The sequence below is a fragment of the Podarcis pityusensis genome, assembly GCF_964106645.2.
Source record: "Podarcis pityusensis genome assembly, chromosome: 16".
In the NCBI taxonomy this organism is placed as follows: Eukaryota; Metazoa; Chordata; class Lepidosauria; order Squamata; family Lacertidae; genus Podarcis; species Podarcis pityusensis.
This window is the reverse complement of record NC_138041.1, coordinates 18,048,825-18,063,090: the sequence shown is the minus strand read 5'-3', so window position 1 is coordinate 18,063,090 and position 14,266 is coordinate 18,048,825. Positions and strand designations below refer to the sequence as shown.

Below are 14,266 nucleotides of genomic sequence, written 5' to 3'. Positions count from 1 at the left end.
CCACACACTAACCAACGAAACTACCAGGTGGCTTTTTAGTTTAGAACAAAAGGTAGCTGAGGACCGATACGGCAAGAGGTTTTATGGGGATAGAAATACTTCTTTCATCATGCTAAAATAGGTTACTCAGTTTAATTGATAGGCAGGGCATTCAGGGCAGGCAAAAGGGATTTGGAGTTTAACAGACCAGATACCATATTTTTCGCTCTATAAGACGCACCAGACCACAAGATGCACCTAGTTTTTGGAGGAGGAAAACAAGAAAAAAAATATTCTGAATCTCAGAAGCCAGAACAGCAAGAGGGATCGCTGCGCAGTGAAAGCAGTGATCCCTCTTGCTGTTCTGGCTTCTGGGATAGCTGCGCAGTCTGCATTCGCTCTGTAAGACGCACACACATTTCCCCTTACTTTTTAGGAGGGAGAAAGTGAGTCTTGTAGAACAAAAAATACAGTAATTAATTTTACAGCATTTGTTGCCAAGCCAAAAGGAGAATTGGCTAAGTGTATGGAGGAGGAGGATGGTGCTGAACTACTGGACTGTAGCCTCCTCACAGATCCTAAGGTCTGTTTTGTTTCGGGGTGAGTGGGAGTTGCAAAATCACTGGAAGTGCTTCTGTGTGAGGAGTTGGAAAGGGGCAGGTCTTTAGGCTGTAGTGAGGAGGTCTAATTGGAAGTGCCAGAGATTGGAACGTCTTTGCATTTTGCATTCCACCTCCACAGGCACGCAACTGTGAACAGCCATTGTGTGCTGTATTCTTTCAATGGCAACTGGGTGCCAGAAACGCCCATGGTGGCTCTGGAAAAAAGATGAAATGCAGCTGTGAATTCGCTGCAATTCCAAGGCATAGCTTAATCTAATCAACAAGAGAGCTACCTGTGTTAATTTCCCCCCAAAAGAAATCCATTGAAAAAACAGGAAGCTTACTTATCAAGCTTACCATGGCAGTAGCATAGTGTGGGATAATTTCTGGAAGACTTCATTTTTTGATCATAATATATGGGTAAAGGAGAAAGTTCTTAGCTTATTTTGCCTTGCCTTAATGAGATGCCTCCTAAGGGGGGGGGGGCAATTGCAGCCGAAGCCTCTACTCTTAAAAGTTCTCAAAGAGATATTGGCTCAGGTTCAACTTCTAAAGCTGATTCAGGAGAACCTAGCAGCGCCTAATGATAAAACGTCCTTCTTAAAGGCAATGTTGTTACTCTCAAAACTGACATCTCTGTTTTAAGTCCCTCTTATTCTCAGACAAAGATTGAAGCATTTTTTTTTTACATGAATGAAAATGGATAGGCCTATTTCTTTCTATTTGGACACCTGCAAAATATTTTTAACTGACTGTTTTTCTTCTTAGTAATACTATTCTTTGTTTTTTATCTTTTTATAAGTGATTCAAATGGGAGGTAATTTTTTTGCTCTTTCTTTTCCCTTTTTAATTATTTTCCCCCCTCTTCATTTTTTAATGCTATTATTTGAAACTCAAACTATGTCCTTGTTCTCCCTGTGTGTGGCAATTTTTCTTTTATATATATATATAATAATTATTATTTTCAGTACATAAACATAAGAAAAAATTGACAATAATAAAGAAAAAGCATAAAATAGAAAAATCCGTAAGTAATTAATATTTAATTCTCGTTTTTTCCCTTGCCAGATAAATTTGGACAGGGCCTTCTGCCATTCTTTAAAACATTTGACATTATCAATAATAGGTAAAGTTTGAAACAAAAACAGCATTTTCGGCAATACATTCATCTTAACCACTGATATTCGACCCATAAGTGAGAATTTTAAATTTGACCAAATCTCTAAGTCTCTTTTTATTTCATTCCATACTTTCTCATAATTATATTTATAGAGATTCAAATTCTTTGCTTTTAAGGTCACACCCAAATATTTAACCGTCTTCGTAAATGCTACGCCTGTTTTTTCTATAAGGGTTTTTCTTTCACCTTCATCTAAATTTTTGTCCAATACTTTGGTTTTGCTGTTGTTTAATTTAAAACCAGCCAGCTGCCCATACTCCTGTATCATCTCCAGTGCTTTCATTGCACTGGTCTCTGGATCCTGAAAAGTTAGAACCAAGTCATCAGCAAAGGCTTTTAATTTATATTGCTTAGAGCCCACTACAATACCCTTGACTTTCTCTTTTCTCAAACTATTCAGCAAGACCTCCAGGACCAAAATAAACAATAGAGGGGAAAGCGGGCACCCTTGCCTGGTTCCTTTCTCAATTTTAATTTCTTTTTTTTTTTTTTTTTAAATGATATTTATTAAGATTTAAAAGGTTACAAAAAGAGAAAATAGAAAACAGCATATTAAGCAAAAACAAAACATCACATCACAATAAGGGGGGGGGGGGAACTAGGAAAATAAAAACAGAGGGGAAAAATAATACAATGAACCTTCCCATAACTTATCTTTCATTTGCTTGTTTCCTTGACCTCCTCACACCTCCCTTTTTTGTATTCTAGTTCAGTTAGCTATTTCAGCAAATCCTTTCCATCTTTTGCAGTTTTTGTCCTATATTTTATCTTAATATAATGTAACTTTACTTTCCCTCCTTTCACCATTTAACAATCTGTTTTTTCTTAATCCTTTATAGCATTTCTGCTAAAACCACATTACTTCATTCCAACATCCTTCTAACATTCCTTAATTTTACAATGTTTCTGTAAATAAACTTTAAATTTCTTCCAATCTTCTTCCAACGACTCTTCTCCCTGGTCTCGGATTCTGCCAGTCATTTCCACCAGTTCCATGTAGTCCATCACCTTCATCTGCCATTCTTCCCGGGTGGGTAGATCTTGTGTCTTCCAGTACTTTGCAATAAGTATTCTTGCTGCTGTTATAGCATACATAAAGAAAGTTCTATCCTTCTTTGGCACCAATTGGCTGACCATGCCCAGGAGAAAGGCCTCTGGTTTCTTCAGGAAGGTATATTTAAATACCTTTTTCATTTCATTATAAATCATCTCCCAGAATGTCTTAATCCTTGGGCACATCCACCAAAGGTGAAAAAATGTACCTTCAGTCTCTTTACATTTCCAACATTTATTATCGGGCAAGTGATATATTTTTGCGAGCTTGACTGGTGTCATGTACCACCTGTAAATCATTTTCATTATATTCTCTCTTAAGGCGTTACATGCCGTAAACTTCATACCTGTGGTCCATAACTGTTCCCAGTCAGCCATCATAATATTATGTCCTACATCTTGTGCCCATTTAATCATACTTGATTTCACCGTTTCATCCTGAGTATTCCATTTCAACAGCAAGTTATACATTCTTGACAAGTTCTTAGTTTTGGGATCTAACAGTTCTGTTTCCAATTTTGATTTTTCCACCTGGAAGCCAATTTTTTTATCCAAATTATATGCCTCCATTATTTGGTAATAATGGAGCCAGTCTCGCACTCTATTTTTTAGTTTTTCAAAACTGCAGTTTTAATCTGTCTCCCTCTTGTTCCAAAATTTCCCAATATTTCGGCCAATTGGCCTCCATATTGAGCTTTTTCTGAGCCTTCGCTTCCATTGGTGACAACCACCTTGGGGTTTTATTTTCAAGCAAGTCCTTATATCTTATCCAGACATTAAACAGTGCTTTTCTGACAATATGGTTTTTAAACGCTTTATGAGCTTTAACCTTATCATACCACAAATATGCATGCCACCCAAATACATTGTTAAAACCTTCTAGGTCCAGCACGTCAGTATTTTCAAGAAGCAGCCATTCTCTCAGCCAGCAAAACGCGGCTGATTCATAATAAAGTTTGAGGTCTGGCAGGGCAAATCCACCTCTTTCTTTGGCATCGGTTAATATCTTAAATTTTATTTGAGGCTTCTTGCCCTGCAAGACAAATCTAGAAATATCACTCTGCCACTTCTTGAAGCAATCCATTTTATCCAAAATTTGCAATGTTTGAAACAAAAACAGCATCCTTGGCAATACATTCATTTTTATCGTAGCAATTCGGCCTAGCTCAATTTTAATTTCTTCCGATACCACATTATTAATAATAATTTTAGCTTTTTGTTCAGAATAGATCGCTTTGATACTGTTTAAAAATTGTTGACCAACCTCAATACTTTCCAAAAATTTTTCCATAAAAAGCCAAGAAATATTATCAAAGGCTTTCTCCGCATCAATAAACATTAATAATGCATTTCTTTATTCTTTCTAAATGTATTTAGTATTTCTTTTAGCCTCTAATCTTTCCAAAATATCCACTATATTTCTATTATTATCTTTCATATGTCTTCCAGGCAGAAAGCCTGCCTGGTCTTTATGTATATATTCTGATAGAACTTTTTTCAATCTATTAGCCAGAATATTTGCAAATATTTTATAATCCACATTAAGTAGTGAGATTGGTCTATAATTCTTTACATCTGATCTCTCTTGCTCAGATTTCGGTATCAGAGTTATAAATGCGTCTCTCCAGGTTTCAGGTGCCCTCTCCACTCTCAGTATATTATTACACACCTCTGCCAAAGGCTGTGATGGCTTTGCCTGTTGCTTCCGCCACCCCAGAACAAGATGGCCGCCCAGGAGGGGACAGGTCAGACTTCTTCTCTGATGGCCCAGTGTTCTGAGGCAGGGACTTCTCATTCACCCACATGGTACACGTGGATGAGTAATGCTCCTTTCTGTGTCAACTGAGTTGAAGGGCCCAAAGTTCTCCTCCCTGCAAACACTGAAATTGAAGAGTGCTAGTAAAACAATCCTCTCTGATTCAAGCAAGGCCTGTCACAAGGGAGCTCTTCTTCTGTGCCCTTTCCCCCACAGCAATGTTGGCTTTCCTTCCTTGACCCCATCACCTCCGCCCTATGGTGTCATGGCATTAGGTGCTGGCCTGCAGCATTATCTTGAGGACAAATCAACACTGACTACCTTCCATTTGGATTACTGCAACGTGTTATACAAGGAGTTGAATTTGGAAATGGTCTGGAAACCTGAGCTAGTGCTGATAACGACTGCAGGGACATTGATTGGCACTTGACAGGGGAGTTTAGGCAAATTCACACCAACGAACATACACCCACACCCTGTGTGAGGAATGTTAGAAGTGGGTGTGAGATCCTCAAATCTGAACAAAATTGGTGAAGCAGCAGAGAGTTTATCGATTACAAAATAACGTACTTGTAAGATCAGGTGTCCAAAAGCAGACACACCCAAAAATAGTAAGACCGAAGCTTATATCCCTTATACCCGAGGCAGGTTCCCTCCTGTTTCCCCATTGGCTGGGTATGTGCAGGGTTCACAGCCTATCATGTCCACCCAATTAAAATACTAAAATCCCCCCCCCCCTTTGTTGACATCTCCCATTACTCTGAATTTGATGACCATTCCTCCTAATTTCTTTCCTCCTCCTTTGGTCTGTGTCCCTATGCTTTTACACATTGACTCAAGCAATAAAGCCACATACTGACAACCCTAAGGCTTAAGCAAGCTCTATATTTGCTGAAGCATGCATCCATTTCAGCTGTCAGCCAACCTGTTTTCAGGCATTATAACCACGAGTCATTCTAAAGATAAGCTGTTAAGCAAGTCTATGGCTAGCCTGCACCATATTACCACATTCCTAAACCATTTGTTTTCTTCTCAGCTGAGAGATTAAGTGGGTTGGCCGAGGATGTTCTCTTGCAGGTGACACAGACTGTTCTTGTATAAAAGCCACCAACATTGGCTAAGGCGAAGTCCTTGTCTCTGTGCCTCTGAGTTGAAGGGAAATGGCATTTGGTGGAACTCCGTGGATGCTGATATTATATATGACCATTTTCATTCATTTCTTGCTGTTAGTGTGGGGAGTTTCTTATACTCTTGCCAGGACCCACGTGCCTCGAGGAATGAGCCCTCCTGCACTATTGATACTTTTAAATCTCTTAATGGGATATGGATTTCTACTGGTAAGTTTATTTTACATATATTACAGGGATGAAGTGACACCTCTATAAAAAGGGCTGCAACATTTGAAATAGTTTAGAGAAAAGGCAAGTAAGAGGCGACGTGATAGAAATGCTTAAGATTATGGAGAAAATAGAGAGAAAGGTTTTCCTCCGTCTTTCACGACACTAGAACTTGTAGACAACCCAATGAAGCTGAATGTTGGAAGATTCAGGACAGATAGAAGAAAGGACTTCTTCACACATAATATATTCAATCCATGGAAGTCACTCTCACAAGAGGCAGTGATGACTGCCAAGTTGAATAGCTTCCAACGAGAAATAGAGAAATTCATGGAGGCAATAGCCGTGGATGCTTATTAACCAGCTCTGGCTCTAGAGATGGAGGCAGCAATGCTTCTGAACACCAGTTGCTGGAAAACACAGGAGGGGAGAGGGCTCCTGTGCTTGGGTCCGGGTTTGTGGGTTTCCCATTGGGGCACCTGGTTGACAACTGCGAGATGCTGGACTAGATGGGCCATTGTCCTAATCCAGCAGGTTCTGCTTTGAGGCGATCCCAAAGTAAAGGAAGGCTTGAACTCTGATTATGAAAATACACACAGAGGCTTGAACCAGCAAGACTGGTTGCTTATAATAATAATTCCTGTCCGCCCTCCGGCCCAGGTTGTTTTATTCACAAAAGAACTTTTGTCACCGTGTTCGTAAGAACCAATCAGATTTCCTCTGAGCATTTCAACAAACCCCACGTGGGGACAAAGTTAACCTACAAAAACTACCGTAATTAAGCATGCACTTCTGGGGTAAACAAAACAGAACTACAAAGGAGTGCATCCAGCAACCCCAGAAGTCACAAACAAGCAATATACATGATAAGAAGGAGGCCAGGCGGACAGGGATCATTATCACCTTCATGTGAGATTTGTTCCCTGGCCCTAAGATTAACATTCTAAGATTAACATATCAGAAAAGCTACATCAAAAAAAGCTGCCCACTATCTTTCACAGCCCAGGATGCATGCCTGGCATAGCTGTCAACTTTCAGATTTGAAAATAAGGGATCAGCAGCCAGAATAAGGGATCACAGGTCCCAAAGTAAAGAGCTCAGCTAATCAGTAGGTGGGCTTTCGCCCTTGCAAACAATCGCGGCACCCTCTTTTCATGTTTCAGTCCTTTTGCTTCGGTCTCTTGTAATGTGCTGCCACCCAGTGCCCTTCCTGGCAAATCGCATCAGGTAATTCAGAGGTGGATCCCAACATAACCTTTCCTTGCTTCTCATTCTGTCCCGCTGACCGTTGCTTGGTAAGTGCTGCAGTTACTTTCCATAAGCAGACCTTTCTCCTTTCCCCAGACCAGCTCCGTCAGGGCTATTGCCCACTTCCAAGCCTCAATATTACCACACCGTCACCTCTTCTCTGGGAAGCGCCGAGCAAAGGCGAGTCCCCAGGCAACGTGGCCGATTTGATCTGCACAAGGGATGCAAGCTCCACCCCCCAGTCATTCTTAGACTCCTTATTGGGTGAGCAACACAGCCAAGCAACACAGTTGGAGCCTCCCTCCTCCCTGGCCGGCAGGGAGGGAGGGAGAGGAGCTGCTTCCTTTGAAACCTGGGAAATTTAAGGGACATCATCAATCCAGGACAGCAGTGGGAAACGGCGCTGGGATAAGGGAGTTTCCCGCCAAATAAGGGACGGTTGACAGCTGTGATGCCTGGCAAAGCAACTGGCAGCTGGGCTGTGTACGCAAGCAGAGAGAAATGGACAGTAGAGGAAATGGCCAGAGATGCAGAGGGTTGTGGGATTTGATCAGAAATTACTGTCAATGAATTAAACCCAATCAACACCATGCTTTCACAGCTGACACAATGGCTTGATGCATATTTTATAATTCCTCATAGTAATCCCATCTGATCCCCACACTCTGGATATTTGCACTCCTACACTGCTTAGGTTCTTATGCACTCCAGTGGATTTATCCTGAGTAGTACTAGCACTGAATACCCCCAATTTGTGTTGCATCTTAAGGTTTGAAATAACAGGAAGCGTACTAGGAAAGGGGAGTGGGCAGGGGCTTCACTTCTGTGCTGCTCAAAGAGAATAATTTTCCATCCCAAGAGGAAGGAAAGGATAAACAGCGCAGTCATCGCCCATGCACGGTTTCTGTTCCATAGGCAATACATATTGTTGGGTGTAGTGAAGGGTTAACCTTCTGTGCCTCAAGCCTGAGAGGAGGCGCTTACAAGGGAAGTAAGCCAGGACATGACGAAAGCAGCTTGGAATGCTGTGAGCTGAGTGAAAAGTGAAAGCAGCTTTGTTACGCAGCTGCACTCTGAGAGAGAAGGACGCAAAATGCAGCTTGAATCAGATGGTGTTTATGGATTGTAAATATGCTACTTTTGAGCAAATAAAGTGCTACTAGGAAAGAAGAAATGTGTGGGACTTCTTTTACTGCCCTTTCAACACGGACGCTGTGCAATTCTGCTAATTGCTTTACGACCTGCAGAGGCTCGCAGGGGGAAGTGTGCTGGACGCCAAGAATAAAGCAATAAATCTACCTAACACATATATGCAATACATATATCTAATGCTGATAAAAAATGCTAAATGTTTTGGTTTAAACAGGGAGGAATTCTGGAAAAACTGGGCATCTTCCATAGATATTCCATACTCAGGATCCTAAACCTATTAATTCCAGAAGTGAAGGACCCAAAAATGATCACAAGGGATCTGGTTTTTGATGGGGTGCCTGTGAGGCTGTACTGGCCCAAGACATCACCTGCTGGGAACAGGAAAGGAATCATCTTTCTTCATGGAGGGGTTGCACTATTTGCAAGCATCCGTAAGTTCTTTGAAATGTTTCACTTTGTTGTTTGTGGAGAATTTGGGGTGATACTTTAATGTAAAGGTCATTAAATGTTTGCTATGGAGGGGTGGGGGTGGTTTGTGCTGCCTCTGGGTTTTTATTTTTATCTTTATGAATACTGCTACAAACGTTGGGTACCATCTCCACTCTCTGCCAAACCAGTAGGATGGGGTGATGAGAATTGTAGTTTAAGAACAGTTGGAGACCCAAGCTTGGGAAACACTGCTCTAAAGACACTTTTTTCCTGAAAACTCATCCCCCCATTGCCATGAGTCTGACAACCTCTTTCTGCTCAGGCCCAAGAATTCCTCGCATATGTGCCACCAGCCCCTTTGTCATGTTAAGGCCTCTATCCAAGTGAGGCACTGACTTGGAAAGTGTTTTTTCCGCTGGCCTCCAATCTTCCCTTCAATACTCCAAATCAGGCATAGGCAAACTCCGGCCCTCCAGATGTTTGGGGCGACAATTCCCATATCCCTAGCTAACAGGACCAGTGATCAGGGAGGATGGGAATTGTAGTCCCAAACATCTGGAGGGCTGGAGTTTGCCTATGCCTGCTCCAAATAATAATCAAAATCCTACCACTTACTAATTTCTAAGGTTTAGGGTGGTCTCCCCCCAAATCTATAACAATACAAAGAATAACAACAAACAATGTCAATAACCTGTGTCTACACACAGTTTAAAAGGCCATCTATTGGTTAATTAGCCAAAGGCACTTGACGATATGAAACGAAGGCGCCAGGTGAGTCTCCCGGGGGAGAGCATTCCACAAACGGGGAGCCACAACAGTTCTGGGCTTGGGCCCAGAAACAAATTGGCAGCCAATGCAGTCACACCAGGATTGGCATTATATGCTCAAACCACGGTGAGCAACCTGGCTGCTGAATTCTGCACCAGCTGAAGTTTCTGAACTGTAGGCAGCTTAACATGGCAGGATGGGATTGTGTGGTAAGAAAACAGGGCTGAGCCTTCCTGTTGCAGAGATGTCTGGTTCTGTATTAATTCCTAATGTCAAGGTCAATGAAAAATGCCAAAGAAGGTACAGTGGTGTTCAGCAAGACGAAATTAATCCGTTCCGCGAGTGTCTTCGTCTAGCGGTTTTTTCGTCTTGCGAAGCAACCCTATTAGCGGCTTAGCGGCTTAGCGGATTAGCGCTATTAGCGGTTTAGCGGCTATTAAAGGCTTAGCGGCTTAGCTGCTAAAAGGCTATTAGCGGATTAGTGGCTTAGAAAAAAGGGGGGGGAGCGGAAAAAAATCTCAAGACTCGCAAGACATTTTCGTCTTGCAAAGCAAGCCCATAGGGAAATTCGTCCTGCGAAGCAACTCAAAAACGGAAAACCCTTTCGTCTAGCGGGTTTTTCGTCTTGCGAGGCATTCGTCTTGCGGGGCACCACTGTATTTGTGCTTCGCACTTCAATGGACTTCTATGAAAGGTCTTCCAGAGATGCTCAGAATTAATTTGAAAGAAGCCCAAAAATGTGGTCTGAGGTTTGTTTGGTCCTGTTCTGACTTATTCACGTATTTATACGTTCATTCTGCATGGAGGGAGTCCATGGTCATCTCAAGCAGGGCTTGTTCCCACAGCTGTGCAGCACTGGAGTCAAAGGCATCTTTCCCAGCCAGCCTTTAGCTAGCCAGTCCAAAATGGATCCCAGTCTTTGTTCTTCCTAGCACACCTTGCTTTAAAAGTATGGATTTTTTGGTTCTGAGTTTTACCCATTGAAACTGTTGATCAGGAGGGAACAAAATGTACATAATGGTTTTCAACTAGTGATGCCCCATTTATAAAGGGTTCAGTTCAACTTAGTTGTTGCCAAAGGAGACTCATTAAAGCTTATGTGCCTTTTTCCAGGAACTTCTGCAAGGATCTGCCATTCGCTTGCCCACGGAACCGACTCAGTGGTTATGTGTGTTGAGTAAGTATCTTCACGCTTCAGTTTCTAACCCTTCCACATGAGCCCAGAAAATGGCTGATTTTGCCAACATCGTGAATTTGCCAACCTTTAGAATGGGTGTTCACCTTTGTATTTTGATTTTTATGCCTTTGGACCCAATCCCTCTGGCTTTAAGCATAAGAAGCTGGATCAGGCCAAAGGGGGCCCAACATCCTGTTCTCACGGTGGCCAACCAAATATCCCAATGAAAAGCCCACAAGCTGGACCCAGACACAGGAGCACTACTCCCAGTTGCAATGTGCATCATCTGGTATTCAGAAGCATTACTGCCTGTGATAGTGGAGATGGCCCATCCGCCTTGTGACTAGTATTCATGGATAACCTTATCCACCATGAGGGGCTGATATGGCTTCTCAATCTATGCCAGTTCTATCTGTTGCGATTATCTCTATCCTGCCTTTCAGGACAAAACTCCTTCCAAGGCATCATATAAGGAACATTAAACTACTTTTACATAAACTTGTTAAACGTTTTTGTCCCTCTCTCTTAACTCTAGAATATGTGGACATTCAATGAAGCTGAATGCTAGACGATTCACCTAAAAGAAAGTACTTCTTTACGCAGTGTGTAGTTAAGCTGTGGAACTCGTTCCCTCAGGAGGCAATGATGGCCTCCAACTTGGGTGGCTTTAAAAGAGGATTAAACAAATGCACACGGTATAAGACTACCAGTGGCTACTAGCCATGATGGCTATAGCCTGCCTTTGCAGTTGGAGACAGTGTCCTTCTGAATGCCAGTTGCTGGAAGCTGTGGGAGGGAAGAGTACCACACTACTCATGTTCTGATTGTGAGTTTCTCCAATGATTGACCACTGGCCACTGAGAACAGGATGTGAACTAGCATTATATTATCATGGAAAACCTCAGGCACTGGGGCTCAATGCTCCACTCCAGGCCTCTTCAGTTCTCCCTGAAGAGCCAGTGTGGTGTAGTGGTTAAGAGCGGTGGACTCGTAATCTGGTGAACCGGGTTCGATTCCCTGCTCATCCACATGCAGCTGCTGGGTGACCTTGGGCTAGTCATACTTCTTTGAAGTCTCTCAGCCCCACTCACCTCACAGAGTGTTTGTTGTGGAGGAGGAAGGGAAAGGAGAATGGTAGCCGCTTTGAGACTCCTTAGGGTAGTGATAAAGCAGGATATCAAATCCAAACTCTTCTTCTTCTTCCCTCTGAAATCACCGCAGACCCCCACCTCTGCACCATTGCCCCTCTTTTGCATCCTCCTTGAGTGGCATCTGCCTGACTGGAATTTGTCTTGCTTGCGTGAAGGAAGGGGTGCCAACCTGAGTAAATATTGCCCCCCCCCGGTAAGTCCCATATTGCATAAATGATCACATGACGTGGAGCACATAACCATTTGAATGGAAATGCCAGTATGCTTAGGGGGACCAGTCTCCTTGGGGGTGCTGAAGGTACCTCAGCCCCAAGTATGATGTCAATGTTGATGATATCTTGTTTTTTCTTTAGATTTCGTTTAGCTCCTGAGCATCCGTATCCAGTCCCTGTACAGGACTGTTTAACTGCTGTAATACATTTTATGAAGAATGCAAAGGAATACGGAGTGGACCCCAACTGCATTGCCATTGTTGGGGAGAGTAGTGGAGGCACTTTTGCTGCAGCCATTTGCCAAGAACTGGTGACCAGAGAGGACCTCCCAAGAGTGCGAGCTCAGGTCCTGATCTACCCATTTCTACAAGCAGTGGACTTTGATTTGCCATCCTATCAGCAAAACCAATCAGTTCCTCCCTTGTTCAGGAAACGAGGGGTTAAATTGGGTATGACATATCTCACTGGGAAGACAATGAATGTAGATGGAGTTCTGAAAGGCGCCCATGTCCCTCCTGATTTGAGGGAGAAATATCAAAAATGGATAAGTGCTGATAACATTCCGGAAGAATTTAAAGCTAGGGGCTATGTTCCTGTAGAACCTGCTGCATTTTCAGAAGAACTTTATGAACAAGTTAAAAGAGGTGGTGAGACAATGTTTGCCCCCCTTCTAGCAGAGGATGACATAATCCGCCAGCTCCCGGAGGCTTTCATTCTAACCTGTGAATATGATTTTCTTCGGGACGATGGGCTGTTGTACAAGAAGCGGTTAGAGGACCACGGTGTGCCAGTGACATGGTATCATGTTCAAGATGGATTTCATGCAATAATGGCCATGGCTGGTTTGAAGGCAATTGAATATCCGAGCACACAGAAATGTTTGCAGAATGTAATACAGTTCTTAAAAGGTTTATAGAAATGAATGACATTCTTTGTCTTCCTATGGCAGTCTTCCCCTTCTGTGGAGGGAAATATTGTTCCTCATTGTGTCAATCCTGAAGTAAAAAGAAAAAATCTGATCAAAAATTCCACTCTGTTTAATTTATTAAAATCACCATGGGCTCTATAAATACATAAGCAAAGCCCTACTGGATCAAGCCATTGGCTCACTTCACGCAGCATCTTGTTCTTTTTATGTTACATATTTTTTAAATTAATTTTCATACAATTTAACAAATTCAATTCAGTTTCAATACAATATTCCCTCAACATTTTGACTCCTCATCCTTACTTCCATGATATTTCTGTTCAAATCCTTTGTCTACTAAATGTAATACTCATTTCTATAACAAATATCCAACATTAGATTCCTTTATCATTCTCCTTCCTTTGCTTATATTTCCAGTCCAGCCTGTGTTTTCATTTGACTATAATATTTTCTCAGATATTCTGAAAAGGATCTCCACTCCTCCGCAAGCATTTCGTCTTTTGGGTTTCTTATTTTCACCTTCTCCATATAGTCCAATAGTTTTAAAGTCCACTGCTCTTTTGTTGAAACTTCTTCATCACATTTTTTTATTGATTTTCCAGATTTTAACCCAATTATTAAAATTATAACAAATTAATACAATTCTGTGTAAGTGACTTCCTGCGTGCCGTCCTTGATCCGTCCTTATCTTCCCATGTTACTGACTGCGTTTACATACTCTTATTGAAGTAAATAGTATAACAGACCCTAAGGATTGCCACACCCCTTGCTACTGGTTTGGGAGTCTTCTCTTTCTAGAAGATTTCTCCCCTCCTGACTAGAATGAGACCCATGTAGGCTGTATCCACACAGCTTCTACTTCTCCTGGCTCAAAGTCAGCCCTCCAGCTAGCCCCTGGCGTAAAACTCTCCCAAGACACTCAAACCAAGCCCAGTCTAAAAACTCCCTCAGAAACTGCTCCTTTTATTTTCCTCCTCCCACTCTGCTTAGTACTCATTCAGAGAGGCTCCAGCCCTCTGGTGGAATTCTGAGGGACTGCATCACCAAACTCTGGTCTGGCTTTGCTGTCCACCACAGAGGTACTTAGCAGGGGTCAGCAAACTTTTTCCGCAGGGGGCCAGTCCACTGTCCCTCAGACCATGTGGTGGGCCGGACTATATTTTGAGGGGGTGATGAACAAATTCCTATGCCCCACAAATAACCCAGAAATGCAATTTAAATAAAAGGACACATTCTACTCATGTAAAAACATGCTGGTTCCCAGACCGTCTGCGGGCCGGATTTAGAAAACCTC

General features: G+C 42.3%; 1 protein-coding gene across 2 annotated transcripts; it reads left to right on the top strand.

Moving 5' to 3' along the window:
- Window positions 1–5,629: 5,629 nt before the first annotated feature.
- LOC308464728 (arylacetamide deacetylase-like 4) lies at window positions 5,630–13,070 on the top strand. 2 transcript variants are annotated; one of them, XM_080984277.1, is made up of 4 exons: window positions 5,630–5,907; window positions 8,595–8,738; window positions 10,618–10,681; window positions 12,186–13,070. In XM_080984277.1, exons 2-4 carry the CDS (start codon window positions 8,612–8,614, stop codon window positions 12,958–12,960), a joined length of 966 nt encoding a protein of 321 aa, XP_080840403.1. In that variant the 5' UTR covers window positions 5,630–5,907; window positions 8,595–8,611; the 3' UTR covers window positions 12,961–13,070. The 2 variants fall into 2 exon arrangements, with proteins under 2 accessions (XP_080840403.1, XP_080840402.1); XM_080984276.1 differs by having other exon boundaries at window positions 5,636–5,907; window positions 8,522–8,738.
- The last annotated feature ends 1,196 nt before the right edge of the window (window positions 13,071–14,266 follow it).

What these genes read in the sequence shown, in the direction of transcription:
- LOC308464728 (XM_080984276.1), top strand. Translation starts at nt 5,731, where the DNA reads ATGGCATTTGGTGGAACTCCGTGGATGCTGATATTATATATGACCATT. An exon ending in TGGGATATGGATTTCTACTG is followed by an intron (nt 5,908 to 8,521) that starts GTAAGTTTATTT and finishes TGGTTTAAACAG; the next exon opens with GGAGGAATTCTGGAAAAACT. An exon ending in TCAGTGGTTATGTGTGTTGA is followed by an intron (nt 10,682 to 12,185) that starts GTAAGTATCTTC and finishes TTTTTTCTTTAG; the next exon opens with ATTTCGTTTAGCTCCTGAGC.